The sequence below is a fragment of the Triticum urartu genome, chromosome 6A (assembly GCF_056163025.1).
Source record: "Triticum urartu cultivar PI428250 chromosome 6A, HENAU_Tu73, whole genome shotgun sequence".
In the NCBI taxonomy this organism is placed as follows: domain Eukaryota; kingdom Viridiplantae; phylum Streptophyta; class Magnoliopsida; order Poales; family Poaceae; genus Triticum; species Triticum urartu.
Window position 1 is genome coordinate 268,899,723 of NC_141878.1, and position 17,150 is coordinate 268,916,872.

Here is a 17,150-nt window from a genome sequence, read left to right on the forward strand (position 1 = left end):
GCAGAAGCACAAAGCAGCCTCTTAAGGCAATCCACTAGTTCGGCGATTAAGGACCTAGACACCTTCAAGCGCGCCCGAAGTAATCGGCAACTGGACCGCCTGGCACGTTCCGAGCTCGCATAGAAATGCGGCCCCCACCCCGGTCCCAGCCAAACGGCAAAATCCGTGCCACGCGTACATAATTACGCATTAAAAATACCATGGGCACAGGTGGGGAGGGGGGCACGACTATGATACGCTCCAAGACGTGGCTTAAACCGCACTAGAGGCTTCCCGCTTTGTTATTTTTCTCTTTCAGGACTTTAATCTCTAGAAACCCTGTCTGGCGGCATGATTGCCAAACACATGATGCATCAACCAAGGAGGCAGAAAGCTACGTCACACCATGGAACTCCCAGGTGGATTACAATAACGAGTGAAATAATTGCTTTAATACTATTCCTCAGCTTGCCCTTGGAAGGGACATGTCAAACAGTCCTACTTTTTGCTTATCGCACTACTTGTATCATTCTGCTTTGACGCACCTTTTTGAATAAACAATGCATAGCATTAAGACTATTATTGCATTCTTCCTTTTTATACATATATGTTCATTCATGACATCTAGCACCCGTACACTCTGGTACGGCAAATACGCTAGGGGCTTAGGCATACCCCATAATACGGCGTGAGAAGTCTGAACACTTTTGACAGTGCGGCACCTCAAACTTATAGCATTATATGCATCAGCTCCGAATCATGTCTTGGGTCAATAGTTGGGTTTGCCCGGCTCCCATGTTTTGGTACCTTACGTTCCGCTATATCGGCTAAGGTAGCACTGGGAGAACTACTGCGATTGTGCCGCGGTTCTGCTAGGCTAAGCACCTCAGTAGAGAAAGCTAAAACTGACTGTCATGATAAGGCGAGAGACTGGTCGCTGTTCGAGAGGTTTCAAGTCCCTAAAGACTTATGCCGCTTAGAGCGAGGAGTCGGCCCTGTCCGGCTTAGGGCGTGCATAGCGCCCCGAATTCGGCCTTCCGAATACTAGGGGCTTCGCCGAAATTTAAAATTATAGAATTCTATTGCTAAGTGAGAGTGATAACGCATTATAGTCCGATTGCCTTGTTCGTTGTGCTGAGCACCTCCCTCGAAGGACCCAAAAATGGGAACAAGAGTGCTCAGGTTTATCCCGAACACCCCAGCACTCGTGGCGTGGGGGCAGAAGCCGACGACTAGCCATCTCTCAGATTTGATAAACAGCCGAACAGAAGGCAATATTTTAAATTCAAATAAGCGTTGCATAGCGCATATGAACAATTTTTCATAATACATGATTACAGGAGCAAGTTTATTCAAATATTACATCTTTCGCACACTCGTCTGCTACAAGACGGGCACCCTTCAGGACACCCTCATAATACATCTCGGGGTGGCGATGCTCCTTGCCCTACGGCGGCCCTTCCTTCACCAGCTTCACGGCGTCCACCTTGGCCCAGTGCACCTTCGCACGGGCGAAAGCCCGGAGTGCACCTTCGATGCAGACGGACCGCTTGATGACTTCCAGCCATGGGCAGGCATCCACAAGCCGCCTCACCAGGCCGAAGTGGCTGTTGGGAAGGGCGTCGCCAGGTCACATCCAGAAAATAAAGCCCTTCATGGCCTGTTTGGCCGCCTTGTGCAGCTCGACTAGTTGCTTCAGCTGGTCGCTCAGAGGCATCGGGTGTTCGGTCCCTGTATACTGAGACCAGAACAATTTCTCTGTTGAGCTTCCCTCCTCGGCCTGGTAAAACTGTGTGGCACCCGACACGCTGCGGGGCAAATCTGTGAATGCTCCTGGAGAGCTCCAGACTTGGGTAAGTAACAAGTAATTTACTTTCACATGCTTGCTTTGCATATTGAATGCCTTACCCGTCGCTATCTTCCTCATCGCATCAATCTACTGGAGGGCCTTTTGGGCTTCAGCCTTGCCACTCTTTACACTCTCAAGGGCCGCGGCAAGCTCGGACTCTCGCGTCCTCAAGTCAAGCTACAACGCCTCGTGCTTCGTCACGAGAGCGTGGAGCTCTTGCTGCACCTCGCCCACCCGTGCCTCTTGTTTTTCCCGCTCGGTGCGCTCCTGGGCCGCTTTGTTTTTGGCCTCGGATATCGCTTGCTTCAGGGTTGCCATTTCGGTCGTGGCCCCTGGCAAATTAAAGATGATCCTGTCATTTTGCAATTGCATCCTTTTTGTATATATACATGTATATAGACTAGGTATTACTTACCTTTGTTCTCCTCGAGCTGCCTCTTGGCAAGGTCGAGCTCTTTCTTGGACCCTTCGAGGTCCTGCTTCAGTACGGCGACCTCCGCAGTCAGTGCGGCAGAGATCAGCATTGAAGCCTGCATACGCATATAGACATAGTTATATTAGACTCCTGCAGATATTAGTTGATCCTCTATTCGGCTTTTCTTTTTGAACACCAAACAGAGCATGAGGGGCTATTGTCTATGCAGTAATATTTTTCCTATATTTCAAATATTACCTCAAAGCCTGTTAGAAGGCTGGCACAGGCTTCAGTCAGTCCGCTCTTGGCGGACTGAACCTTCTGGATCACCACACTCATAATAGTGTGGTGCTCTTCATCGATGGAAGCGCTGCGAAGCGCTCCCAGCAGATTGTCCGGTGCCTCTGGATGGACAGAGGTCACCGGCACGGGCGTCTTGCCCCTTTTGGAAGGAGGCCTCCTGCCCAAGTCCAGAACCACTGGAGGTTCTGGCGCCACGTTCGGCTGAAGGCCGAACTCGGAGCCCTCGGGAGCCTTACCCCCTCTGCTCCCGGAGTCCGGAAGGTCGCCTTGAGGCGCCTCCGGGACTGTCTCCCCTCGACCCGGTGCCTCTTGAGACAGCAACTCGGCATTGTCCGTAGCGCAAGGGGAGGTGGCGGTCGGAAGTGGATCGCTATCCATATCCGACGAGTCCAAGGAGCCGCCCGACGAAGATACGTCGATACGGGCTTGGGGCGGTCTGCATTATCATATTCGGCATTTGGAGAAGCAGTGCGACAAAGGTATGCTATGAGTTACTCTGGTATCCGAATACTTATGACTTCGCCAGGGGCTTGGCCCTGAGCAGCCACTCGTCTTCGTCTTCGGCGGCGGTGGTGGAGCAGTCCGAAAGGAGAGTCCTTCCCTTCTTGGACCCTTCGCCCCCACCCGGTTGGGGTGGCCTTCCTTTTCTTGTCTCCCCCGGCTGGAGGGGGAGCATCTTCATCTTCCTCCTCGTCTTCGTGGGAGGAGTGCGTCGCAGAGTCATCGGACGATGAGTCCGATACCACCTGGCATCGGGAACTCTTTCGGGTTCCCTTGGCCTTCTTCTTGGTCTTCTCCGGCACCTTGTAAGGAGCCGGAGTCAGCATCTCCGTCAGGAGAGTGTTTGCAGTGTCTTCGGGTAGAGGGGCCGGACAGTTGATCTTCTCCGATGCCCCCACCCAGTCCTGTCAAAATAATGGGAGCTCAGACCCTGCACGTGGTTAAGCTATGGGAAGTAAAAATCCTACCAGATGTACAAAACTTACCGGATTCGCAGGGCACTTCGCGCTTAGCCCACGGTCCTCGGTGAGAGAGGGAGGGACCTCGGTGCCCTTGAATAGCACCCTCCAGACGTCCTTGTGCGTCATGTCGAAGAGCTCGCTCAGAGTCTGGTGCTGGGCTGGGTCGAACTCCCACAAGTTGAAATCCCGTTGTTGGCACGGGAGGATCCGGCGGAAGAGCATGACCTGAACTATATTGACAAGCTTGAGCTTCTTGCTTGCCATATTTCGGATACATTTCTGGAGTCCGTCCAGCTCCACCGATGAACCCCAGGATAGGCCCTTCTCTTTCCAGGAGGTGAGCCGCGTGGGGATTCCGGATCGAAACCCGGGGGCCGCCACCCAGTTGGTGTCACGCGGCTCGGTCATGTAGAACCACGCCGATTGCCACCCCTTTATGGTCTCCACGAAGGAGCCTTCAAGCCATATAACATTGGGCATCTTTCCCACCATGGCTCTGCCGCATTCCGCTTGCTGGCCTCCCACCACCTTCGGCTTGATATTGAAGGTCTTCAGCCACAGGCCGAAGTGGGGCCGGATGCGGAGGAAAGCCTCACACACGACGATGAATGCCAAAATGTTGAGGATGAAATTCGGGGCCAGATCATGAAAGTCCAGCCTGTAGTAGAACATAAGACCGCGGACGAATGGATGGAGGGGAAACCCCAGTCTGTGGAGGAAGTGGTGGAGGAAAACTACCCTCTCGTGAGGTTCCGGGGTAGGAACGATCTGCCCCGCAGCGGGCAGCCGATGCGCGATATTCGCGGCTAAGTATCCGGCTCCGTGGAGCTTTTTGATGTGTCCCTCTGTGACGGAGGAAGCCATCCACTTGCCTCCCGCTCCGGACATGTTTGGAGAAGGTTGAGGAGAAGGATGTGGACTTGGGGTTGGAGCTCGAGTGCGCAAGAATGGATGAGCAAGGAGGAAGAAGGCATGGGTAGAAAAAGGTTAAACCTTATCCCCTTATAAGGGCGGCCGAAACTATGCGCCCCCACTAGCCTGGTAAAACTCGCTTATCCCCCAAGCGCCGTAATTGATGGCGTGGTTGGGTTGCCCACGCCCGTATTGATGAGAATCCTGTAATAAGGGGGACACGATCTCTGCTTTGACAGGACGTGTCAAGAAACTATCTCGCGTTATGTGCGGGGCTAGTTAAGGAAAAACGGTTCGAATAATCACCGAGCCATGGGATGATGTCATGTTGCCAAAACATATCAGCAGATTAGATTTGTGGAAATATTATTCTCTCTACGGTGGTATGTGGAACTTATTTTGCAAGGTCAGACGCTATCCTTTTATTCAAATTCTTCTGGGTGTATCCAGAGGAGGAACCCGCCTTGCAATGCCGAAGACAACACTGCGCGCCGGACTCATCGTCATTGAAGCCTGGTTCAGGGGCTACTGAGGGAGTCTTGGATTAGGGGGTCTCCGGACAGCCGGACTATATCCTTTGGCCGGACTGTTGGACTATGAAGATACAAGATTGAAGACTTCGTCCCGTGTCTGGATAGGACTCTACTTGGCGTGGAAGGCAAGCTAGGCAGTGTGGATATGGATATCTTCTCCTTTGTAACCGACCTTGTGTAACCCTAGCCCCCTCCGGTGTCTATATAAACTGGAGGGTTTTAGTCCGTAGGACAACAGACAATCATACCATAGGCTAGCTTCTAGGGTTTAGCCTCTCCGATCTCGTGGTAGATCAACTCTTGTAATACTCATATTGTCAAGAATAAATCAAGCAGGACATAGGGTTTTACCTCCATCAAGAGGGCCCGAACCTGGGTAAAACTTCATGTCCCCTGCCTCCTGTTACCATCCGCCTTAGACGCCTGTTACCATCCGCCTTAGACGCACAGTTCGGGACCCCCTACCCGAGATCCGCCGGTTTTGACACCGACAACCACCAATCCGAGTCCAGGTATACCATCGCCATATACAACCACCAGTCCGAGTTCCACCAGATTCATCTCCGTCACCAGACCTAGTCTGAGTCCAGTATTTGTTGCTTTGTTTTCGAGTTCCAGATCACGTGATACTTTGAGTCGTGACCAAGTCGGAGTCCCCAACTTCCGTGCTATCCGCAGTAGAAAAATAGTTCCAAACTAAAAAAAACTAAGTCTAGAAAATTCTGGCTAGGCAGTTTTTAGACCATTTGTAGACTATTTCGAAAAAAAATTGTGGCGGAGCAAAAAAAAGAGGAAAAAAGTGCAAAAAAGTGAAAAAAGGAAAAAATCAGAGAGTGTTCCTCCCTTGTTTACGTGCCGCGCCATGATTTTTTTCGTGTTCTAGGCTCGCGTCTCTAGTACAGTCTAGCCTAGGACCAGCACAGTACTGTCGTTGAGCGTTTATTCAACTTTGCATCTCTGAATTGATTATTGCTGACATTTTTGCTACCATATCATAAGCCTTCCCAGCTCCACATACATCTACATCGTGCGTTTGACACCACCTAGCAATCAATCTATCCAATCTTTGAGAGTTTTGACTACGACGGTTGCCGATCACCACCTGCTGCTGGGTAAGAACTGGTAAGAATTTGATATTCGCTTGCCGGATTTGTGATACACCACCACCACCACGACCACTTCCTAGTAGTCTATAGGATCATATTCTTGTGTGTTTCTATTGCTGCTAAACATGGCAGGATCACAAGCCGATGAGACAGATTGGGAGAACATGACAAACAAAGAGCTACATGATAAATTTCAGCAAATGATAAGTGGACAGGTGCAAGATGTGCTATACAGATTTGAAGAGGCCATGGAGAAGATAGATGGCATGGAGAAGACGTTCGAAACAAAGCTCGATAACAAGTTTAATGAATTGCTCGCGCATCTTCCACCACCACCACCAGCTGCACCTAAGCACCTCTACAACAACAACAACAACAACAACAACATCGCCTTCCAAATCAAGTGGGACGGGCACTGCGCATTCCCCTTGAGCCTGGTCAAAATTCTGGTGCCGCTGTTGATGCTTCTGCAGCTCCTGCTGCTACTGCAGAGGTGGAGGGCCATTACGAGGATGAGGTTGATCAAAATCAGAACTACATGCAATCACCAGCACCACCGCCACTAGGTCGTCCTCATGTATATCATCGCAATGGTAGGGCTGCACAACCACCTCAGGTACGTGATCATGACCATCTCCCTAAACTGAAATTGAACATTCCACCATTTGAGGGTAGATATGTTCCTGATATATATCTTACTTGGGAGTTACAAACTGAACAACGGTTTACATGTTTACAATATCCTGAGGAGAGACGTGTTCCTGCTGTTGTTTGTGCTTTCACTAGCTTTGCATGTGTTTGGTGTTCTGAACATTGTAGATTATATCCTATTCCACCTACTTGGGCTGCTTTGGAAACTGCTATGCATACTCGTTGGGTTCCACCATATTATCAACGTGAATTACTTCAAAAATTGCAGCGTTTAAGACAAGGAAAAAATTATGGAGAAGAATATTAACGGGAATTACAAACTGGCATGATTAGATGTGGTATTGTTGAGGAGAATGAAGCTATGCTGGCACGTTTTATGGGTGGATTAAATAGAGAGATTCAGGCCATTCTAGAGTATAAGGAGTATACTAATATCACTCGTTTATTCCATCTTGCTTGTAAAGCTGAACGTGAAGTGCAGGATCGATAGGCATTGGCGCGAACTAACTTTTATGCAGGTCGATTTTCATCATGGACACCACGTGCATCTTCTATTTCCACTGCACCAGCACGTCCATCAGGTGCCACCTCCAGCCGTGATACAAGAAAGCAAGCACAACCACCACTATCGGCCAAGAGGACACCTGTTGGGCCTGCACAGAGTTCTTCTTCTTCCATGGCATCAATAGGGCACACAAGTGATATTATTTGTCATCGTTGTAAGGGAAGAGGACATTTTGCAAGAGAATGCAAATCTCAGCGTGTGATGATTGTTACTGAGGATGGTGGGTTTGAGTCCGCTAGTGACTGTGATGAGGAGACTTTGGCTCTTATTACACATGAAGAACACGGTGGAGAGGATTCTGATCATGAGACGCTATACATGGCTGCTGAAGATGCTGACAGGTATGAATGTTTAGTTGCTCAACGTGTTTTGAGTGTGCAGGTTAGACAAGTTGAGCAAAATCAGAGGCATAATTTGTTCCATACAAAGGGAGTTGTGAAGGAACGTTCAGTTCGCATCACCATAGATGGAGGGAGCTGCAATAACTTGGCTAGCATGGAGATGGTGGAGAAGCTATCTCTCACCACAAGACCACATCCACGTCCTTACTACATCCAATGGTTCAACAATAGTGGCAAGGTTAAGGTAACACGTACTGTTCGTGTGCATTTTAGTATCTCTACATATGCTGACTATGTTGATTGTGATGTGGTACCTATGCAAGCATATTCCTTATTACTTGGTAGACCATGGCAATTTGATAAAAAAAATGTACACCATGGTAGTAACAATCAGTATACTCTTGTTCATAAGGATAAAAATATTACTTTGCTTCCTATGACTCCTGATTCCATTTTGAAAGATGATATTAATAGACCTAATAAAGCAAAACAGGAGAAACATAAGAGTGAAAATCAGATTGTGGCAAAAGAATTTGAGCAACAAATGAAGCCTAATTATAAACCATCTAGTGCTGTTTCTGAAATTAAATTGAAAAGTGCTTGTTTACTTGCCACCAAATCTGATATTGATGATCAAGATTTTAGCAAATCTGTTTGCTATGCTTTTGTGTGCAAAGAGGCATTATTTTCATTCGAGGACTTGCCTTCCTCTTTTCCTCCTACTGTCACTAACATTTTGCAGGAGTTCGCTGATGTCTTTCCACAAGACGTGCCACCGGGATTACCACCTATTAGAGGGATTGAGCATCAAATTGACTTAATTCCCGGTGCATCATTACCCAACCATGCACCATACCATTCCAATCCACTGGAGATGAAGGAGATTATGCGTCAAGTACAAGAACTTCTCGACAAAGGTTATATACGCGAATCCCTTAGTCCTTGTGTTGTTCCTATCATTTTAGTGCCGAAAAAGGATGGTACGTCGCGTATGTGCGTTGATTGTAGAGGCATTAATAATATTACTATTCGTTATCGTCATCCTATTCCTAGGCTAGATGATATGCTTGATGAATTGAGTGGCTCTACAATATTCTCCAAAGTTAATTTGCGTAGTGGATACCATCGAATTCGTATGAAATTGGGAGATGAATGGAAACAACGTTTAAAACTAAGTTTGGATTATATGAGTGGTTAGTCATGCCTTTTGGGTTAACTAATGCACCTAGTACTTTCATGAGATTAATGAACGAAGTTTTACATGCTATCATTGGACGATTTGTGGTAGTTTACTTTGATGACATATTGATTTATAGCAAATCTCTGGAGGAACATTTGGAACATTTACATGCTGTTTTTATTGCTCTACGTGATGCACATTTGTTTGGTAACCTTGGAAAGTGTACCTTTTGCACCAACCGAGTATCTTTTCTTGGCTATGTTGTTACTCCACAGGGAATTGAAGTTGATAAAGCCAAGGTTGAAGCTATTGAGAGTTGGCCGCAGCCCAAAACGGTCACACAGGTGAGGAGTTTTCTTGGCCTCGCTGGATTTTATAGGCGTTTTGTGAGAAATTTCAGCACCATTGCTGCACCTCTCAATGAGCTTACAAAGAAGGATGTGCCTTTTGTTTGGGGTACCGCACAGGAAGAAGCCTTCACGGTATTGAAAGATAAGTTGACACATGCTCCTTTACTCCAACTTCCTGATTTTAATAAGACTTTTGAGCTTGAATGTGATGCTAGTGGAATTGGATTAGGAGGTATGTTATTACAAGATGGCAAACCTGTTCCATACTTTTCTGAAAAATTGAGTGGGCCTAGTCTGAACTATTCTACTTATGATAAAGAATTATAGGCTCTTGTCGGACCTTAGAAACATGGCAACATTATTTATGGCCCAAGGAATTTGTTATACATTCTGATCATGAATCTTTGAAACACATTGAAAGTCAAGAAAAACTGAACCATGGACATGCTAAATGGGTTGAATTCATTGAGACTTTCCCTTATGTCATTAAACACAAGAAGGGTAAAGAAAATGTTATTGTTGATGCATTGTCTCGTCATTATACTATGCTTTCACAACTTGACTTTAAAATATTTGGTTTGGAGACCGTCAAATATCAATATGTGCATGATGTTGAATTTAAAGATGTATTGCAGAATTGTAAGGAAGGGAGAACTTGTTACAAGTTCGTTCTTAACAATGGATTTGTGTTTCTTGCTAACAAGCTATGCATTCCAGCTAGCTCCGTTCGTCTTTTGTTGTTGCAGGAGGCGCATGGAGGAGGATTAATGGGACACTTTGGCGTCAAGAAGACGGAGGATATACTTGCTACACATTTCTTTTGGCCAAAGATGAGATGGGATGTTGAGCGTTTTGTTGCTCGCTGCACTACATGTCAAAAAACTAAGTCACGACTCAATCCTCATGGTTTATATATGCCTTTGCCTGTACCTAGTGTTCCTTGGGAGGATATATTTATGGACTTTGTTTTAGGTTTACCTTGAACAAAGAAGGGGAGGGATAGCATATTTGTTGTCGTTGATAGGTTCTCGAAAATGGCACACTTTATACCATGCAATAAAAGCGATGATGCTGTTAATGTTGCTGATTTGTTCTTTCGTGAAATTATTCGCTTGCATGGTGTGCCAAATACTATTGTTTCACATCGTGATACTAAATTTCTTAGCCACCTTTGGAGATGTTTATGGGCTAAGTTGGGGACTAAACTTCTTTTTAGTACTACTTGTCACCCCCAAACTGATGGACAAACTGAAGTAGACAATAGAACATTGTCTACTATGCTTAGGGCTGTTTTGAAGAATAAAAAGAAAATGTGGGAAGAATGCTTGCCTCATATTGAATTTGCTTATAATCGTTCATTGCATTCTACTACTAAGATGTGCCCTTTTGAAATTGTGTATGGTTTCCTACCTCGTGCACCTATTGATTTGTTGCCTCTTCCATCTTCGGAGAAGGTTAATTTTGATGCTAAAGAACGTGCGGAATTGATTTTAAAAATGCATGAGTTAACTAAGGAAAACATTGAGCGTATGAATGCTAAATATAAACTTGCTGGAGATAAGGGTATAAAACATGTTGTGTTTGCACCTGGAGATCTTGTTTGGTTACATTTGCGTAAGGATAGATTTCCTAATTTGCGCAAGTCAAAGCTAATGCCACGTGCTGATGGTCCTTTTAAGGTGTTAGAGAAAATAAATGATAATGCATATAAACTTGAGCTGCCTACAGATTTTGGGGTTAGTTCCACTTTTAACATTGCAGAGTTGAAGCCTTATTTGGGTGAGGACGATGAACTTTCATCGAGGACGACTTCATTTCAAGAAGGGGAGGATGACGAGGATATCAATACCATTGTTACACCCACAGCCCCTATTGTTATACATACTGGACCAATTACTAGAGCTCGCGCACGCCAATTGAATTATCAGGTACTTTCGTTTCTTGGTGACGATTCTAATGTCCATGAGAATATGATGCTGCCTAAATTGGATACATTTGTTTTGCTTACAAATGAAGGGCCTAGCTTGGACAAGAAAGATGAACCTTGGGGCTAATTCAAGCATGGAGATGATGGCATGCACAAGGGGATCATGAACGGAGTTACAAGTGATGATTTCAGGACTTTGAAGCCACCATAAGGAGTGCATGAAGCCTTGGACGAAATATACAAGATGGCACTTCATAAATTTCGTCCAGAGGCTATTTTAGGTGTTGCGTCACCTTATTATTGGGCCAGGCCCATGTATTTTCAAAATACTTAAGTATAGGCTGTTTTTAGAGTCCATATGTGTGGGGAAACAAGTGTTAGGGTTGGTTTCGGACCCCTCCTCCAAGGGCCACGAAATCCCCCCTCTTCCTCCATATATACAACCCTTAGGGCGTCGTTTAGACTTTGGGTTTTGTTTAGATTAAAAGTTGCCATAGCTGCAACTTCGCGTACTTCGTTTGTGTCCGGCGACCAGACCAAGACGTCACAGAACCCACCTTGATCAGTAAAGCTTTCAACTTATATTCGCAATATCCAGTTTGCAACCTAAGTTTCTTGCTTGGTCTTTTTTTGCTCGCAGGAAACAGGCCCTCGTGGTCAGGTTGATCGTGCTCCGGCGTGGTCAATAACCCCTAGGAGTTGGTTTAGCGATTGCTAAGGCACGATGTCCTCGCACGTTCGTAGTCGGATCGTCAAAGTCGACTTCCTCTAAAACGATAGCCACCATCTCATCGAAAGACGGGACACCTTTGCCTCTATCACCAGGTCCCTGGGGTAGACGCCTTGACGCCCTCTTGGTGATCTCGTCGGCCTCCTTGTTGGTGTCGCGTGGCACATGCCGTAGCTCCAGGCCTAGGAATTGCTTCTCCATCTTGCGCACCTCTGTGAGGTATGCCTCCATATGCTCGTCCTTCGTTCGTACACCTTGTTGGAGAAGTTAACAAGGAGCTGCGAGTCACCCTTGATGGTGAGACGCTTCACCCCAAGGCTGCGGCGGCCTTGAGGCTGGTGATCAACCCCTCGTATTTCATGATGTTGTTGGAGACCTTCTCACCCTGCTAGAAGCAGAGTTGCACGACATAGTATAGCTTGTCATGGGTGGGCGAGATGAGCACAGCGCCAGCGCCCGGGCCTTGTCGCGCGAAAGCGCCATCGAAGTACATGACCCAGTCATCCTGTGCTTCATTTCCGAGCGAGAGGGATCGGCTCTCACCCACTTCGGGCTCCGGAGCGTCGGTCCATTCTGCAATGAAGTCGGCAAGCGCAGCTCCCTTGATAACCCTAGTCGTGCTGAACTCCAACTGAAACGCTTGCAGTACAATGTTCCATCCAGCAACTCTCCCCATGACATTGGGGCTCCGTAGCACCCTCTCTAGGGGGTAGGCTGAGACGACCTTGATTGGGTGGCCTTCGAAATAATGGCGTAGCTTGCGTGAGGCCACCTGGAGCGCGAGTAAGAGCTTCTGTGGCATTGGATACCCTGCTCTCGCGTCCCGTAACATAGTGCTGACAAAGTATACTGGGTGCTCGACGAGGGCGGGAACGTCGATGGAGCCTGTGTCCTCCGGAGGTTGTGGTGCCTCCTGAGGTGGGGGACCTCAGGGGCCTGGTCACCCATCGGGGACTCCTTAGGCCCGAGAGCACCATCTTGCAAGGCCTGATGTCAGTTGATGCCGTCGTGGCTTTGGTGGCACTGCCTTGGTCCCGCATCGTACCCAACGAAGGTGCAGCGTTGCTCGCCGGGCTCTTGGCCTAGCGCTCCTCCCGGATAGCCACAAGCGCTACGCTGGCGGAGTGGGGCATGGTAGCCAGGTAGAGCACCAGGGGCTCGAGGGGGTGAGGCGCGACCATCACTGGTGTGCTGCTCAAGTATCTCTTGAGGTCATGGAATGCCAGATCGGCCTCTGGGGTTCATTCGAATGGGCCCTTCTTCTTCATCAGCTTGAAGAACGGCAGGGCGCGCTCCCCCAGCTTGGAGATGAAGCGCCCCAGCGAGGTCACGCAGCCTACAAGCGTTTGCCTTTCCTTGAGAGTTTGCGGTGGGCTTGTGTCTTCTATTGCCTTGACCTTCTTGGGGTTAGCCTCGATCCCCCTGTGAGACACGAGGAAACCCAGTAACTTGCCGGAGGGGACACCAAACACGCACTTCTCCGGGTTGAGCCACAAATCCACCTGGCGCAGGCTAGCGAAGGTCTCCTCTAGGTCCTGAATCAGGGTTATCCCCTCCCTTGATTTTACCATGATATCGTCGACGTAGGCTTCAACATTTCTCCCGAGCTGCTGACCCAAGGCAATGTGCATCAGCCATTGGAAGTTCGCCCCAGCGTTGCGCAGTCCGAACGGCATGCAGGTGTAGCAGTACACCCCGCACGGGGTCAGGAAGGCGGTCTTCTCCACATCCTCCACTGCCATCTTGATCTGGTGGTAGTCTGAAAACGTGTCCAGGAAACACAGCAGGTTGCACTCGGTGGTGGAGTCAACGATTTGGTCGATGTGTGGAAGTGGGAATGGGTCCTGGGGATAGGCCTTGTTGTGGTTGGTGAAGTCGACACACATACGTTCATTCCCGCCTTTCTTTGGCACGACGACGAGGTTCGCCAGCCATTCTGGGTATCGAACCTCACGAATGACACCTGCCACCTCCATCTTGCGAGTTTCCTGGACGATGAAGGACTGCTTCTCCGTGAAATGTTGCCGCACCTTCTGCTTCACAGGGCGCACATTGGGGCACACCCTTAAGTGATGCTCGATTACCCCCCCTTGGGACCCCTACCAGCTGCTTGGGTTCCCACGTGAATACCTCCTTGTTCGCGCGCAAGAACTTCACCAATGCCTCCTATTGATCCGGGTCGAGGTTGGCGCCTATGGTGAAGGTGGCACCCGGTCTTGAGTGAACAGCTGCTTCTTCTTCGTCGGCGCGGCCTCCTTAGCCCCTGGGGTGGCTTTGCCGGCCGGGCGCGCGACCGCTGTGGCCCTGAAGGTAAGCTTAAGGGCCGCCAGAGCTTCCTTGGTGTCTCCGGCCACAGTGAGTACGCCGCTTCTGCCCGGCATCTTCATGAGGTTGTAGGCCGGATGGGCCGCTACCATGAACTGAGCCAAAGCAGGGTACCCGAGGATGGCGTTTTACGGGAGGCCGATGCAAGCGATGTCGAAGTCGATGAGCTTGGTGCGGTTGTTGTCCCGGGTACCGAAGGTGACCGGGAGGCGTATTTGCCCCAAGGGGCTGGTGGACCCGGTGCCAACTCCGGAGAAAGTCTTGGTGGGGCGGAGCCGGCCATACGGCACGTGAAGCAAGTTGTAAGCTTCCACGGAGAGCACGTTGAGGCCTGCTCCGCCATCGATGGAGTCTTGGTCATGGCGACGTTGCATATGGTGGGCGTGAAGAGCATTGGGAGCGCACCCGAGCCGGCAGTGGTAGCGGGGTGATCCCCGGAGTCGAAGGTGAGGTCGGCCTTGGGCGCCACCCATCCTGGAGGGGCTCCCTACTGCACGGAGGCGCCACTGATCTGGCGGAACAACTACATGGCATGGCGGTCCGACGGTGGCGCTTGCGAGCCGCCAAGGAGGGCCACGATGGCGACAAGCGCTGGTGCCGTGAAGCAAGTGATGAAAAGTCCGCGCAGCTCCTTCCAAGAAGCCACAAAGGATCCTGGCAGGTTGAGCAGCCAGGCGCGTGGCGCGCCAGCGAGGGCCATGGGGAACCAGTTGGCCATGACCTTGTCATCGCCTCCAGCTTCCTGGACGGCCTCCTCGTATGCTAGTAGGAAGGCCGATGGATCCGCCGCGCCGTCGTAGCGAGCAGGCATCTTTGGCTTGAACTTGTGCGGCCACTGCACCTGCCGCAAGGAGGGGGTGAAGGCCTTGAGCCCCCTGGCGCCGCCGTGGTCGCCCGCCGATCCAGTCGGAGAAGCAGCGCTGGCCATGGGGACCAGACGGAGAGGCGGAGCCGATAGAGGAATGGAACTTCAGCGCACCCCTACTTGGCGCGCCAAATTTTGGATGATGGGTTCCGGCAAAACCCTTGAGGTTCGAACTCTGGGTGTCCACAAAGATCTCTCTCCCCCTAGCTCACACTCTCGCCACGATCTCAAAGTCTAGCTCGCCGAACCCGAGGAACAAGAGACACAAGAGTTTATACTGGTTCGGGCTTGATACGTCATTTTGCATCATGCTTTTATATCGATATTTATTGCATATGTCTCTTGTTCAAAACTACTTTTGACCATATGGCCTATATCATGCATCAAAACTACTTTTGACCATATAAATTTGACATGCTAGCTCAAGAACAGGGTCACCTAAGCAGCAAAAATTTGCAATGAATAAAGCACTAGAACAAAAACTAATTGGACCAATGGAGGAGTCACATACCAAGGAACAATCTCCCTAAGCAGTTTTGTGAGAGGTGCTTTGACCAAGGAGATCGAAAATGGCAGCAAGATGAGCTAGAACTCGTGCTTGAGCTGGTTATTCGTGTTTGTGGGAGGAAGATGAAGTGTGTGGGTGCAGGAATAAGTGGAGGAGGGCCACCGTGGGCCCACGAGGCAGGGGGGCACCCCCTAGAGGGGTAGGCGCGCCCTCCACCCTCGTGGAAAGGTGGCTGGCCCCCCTCATGTGTTCTTTGTTCCATAAATCCTCAAATATTCTAGAAAAAATCATATTTAATTTTCAGGGCATTTGTTGAACTTTCATTTTCGAGGTATTTTTATATCGCATGGATAATCAAATAACAGATAGAAAAATAATTATTTTTATTTTATTTAATATAAATAACAGAAAGTAAAAGTGGGGTACAGAAGGTTGTGCCTTCTAGTTTCATCCATCTGATGATCATCAAAAGGAATCCTCTAACATGGTTGATCAAGTCTTGTTAATGAACTCATTCCGAATAACATGGAACCGGAGAAATTTCGAATCACACTATGTTACCTCAACAGGGATATGCACATCCCCAATAATAATAATATCATATTTCTTCTTGACAGTAGGAAGAGGAAATTCAAAACCTCCAAATATAATCGATGGAATTCTTCCAATAGAGTTGATACTATGAACTTGAGGTTGTTTCCTCGGAAAGTGTACCGTATGCTCATTGCCATTAACATGAAAAGTGACATTGCCTTTAGTGCAATCAATAACAGCCCTTGCAGTATTCAAAAAGGGTCTTCCAAGAATAATAGACATACTATTGTCCTTGGGAATATCAAGAAAAACAAAGTCCGTTAAAATAGTAAGGTTTTCAACTACAACAGGCACATCCTCACAAATACCGACATGTATAGCAGTTGATTTATCAGCCATTTGCAAAGATATTTCAGTAGGTGTCAACTTATTCAAATCAAGTCTAGGATATAAAGAGAGAGGCATAACACTAACAACGGGTCCAAGATCACATAAAGCAGTTTTAACATAGTTTCTTTTAATGGAGCATGGTATAGTGGGTAATCCTGGATCTCCAAGTTTCTTTGGTATTCCACCATTAAAAGTATAATTAGCAAGCATGGTGGAAATTTCAGCTTCCGGTATCTTTCTTTTTATTTGTAATAATATCTTTCATATACTTAGCATAAGGATTAGTTTTGAGCATATCAGTTAATTGCATACGCAAAAAGATAGGTCTAATCATTTCAGCGAATTGCTCAAAATCCTCATCATCCTTTTTCTTGGATGATTTGGGAGGAAAAGGCATGGATTTCTGAACCCAACGCTCTCTTTCTTTACCATGTTTCCTAGCAACAAAGTCTTTCTTATCATAATGTTGATTCTTTGATTGTGGGTTATCAAGATCAACAGCAGGTTCAATTTCTACATCATTATCATTACTAGGTTGAGCATTATCATGAACATTATTATTAACATTCTCACTAGTTTCAGGTTCATTACCAGATTGTGTTTCAGCATCAGAAATAGAAGTATCATTTGGATTCTCACGTGTTTCAACAATAGGACCACTAGAAGCATGCAAAGTCCTATCATTTTTCTTTTTCTTCTTTTTAGAAGAGCTAGGTGCATCTATA

At 48.0% G+C, this 17,150-nt stretch overlaps 1 protein-coding gene across 1 annotated transcript in view; it reads right to left on the minus strand.

Annotated features, from left to right (window-relative positions):
* Positions 1–15,056, minus strand: part of LOC147964972 (uncharacterized) — a 30,582-nt gene extending 15,526 nt beyond the window's left edge. The window contains exon 1 of the mRNA XM_087530228.1: positions 14,850–15,056. Coding sequence (XP_087386354.1) covers positions 14,850–15,056 — 207 coding nt within the window. The remainder of the gene's footprint in view (positions 1–14,849) is intronic.
* Between the last annotated feature and the right edge of the window lie 2,094 nt (positions 15,057–17,150).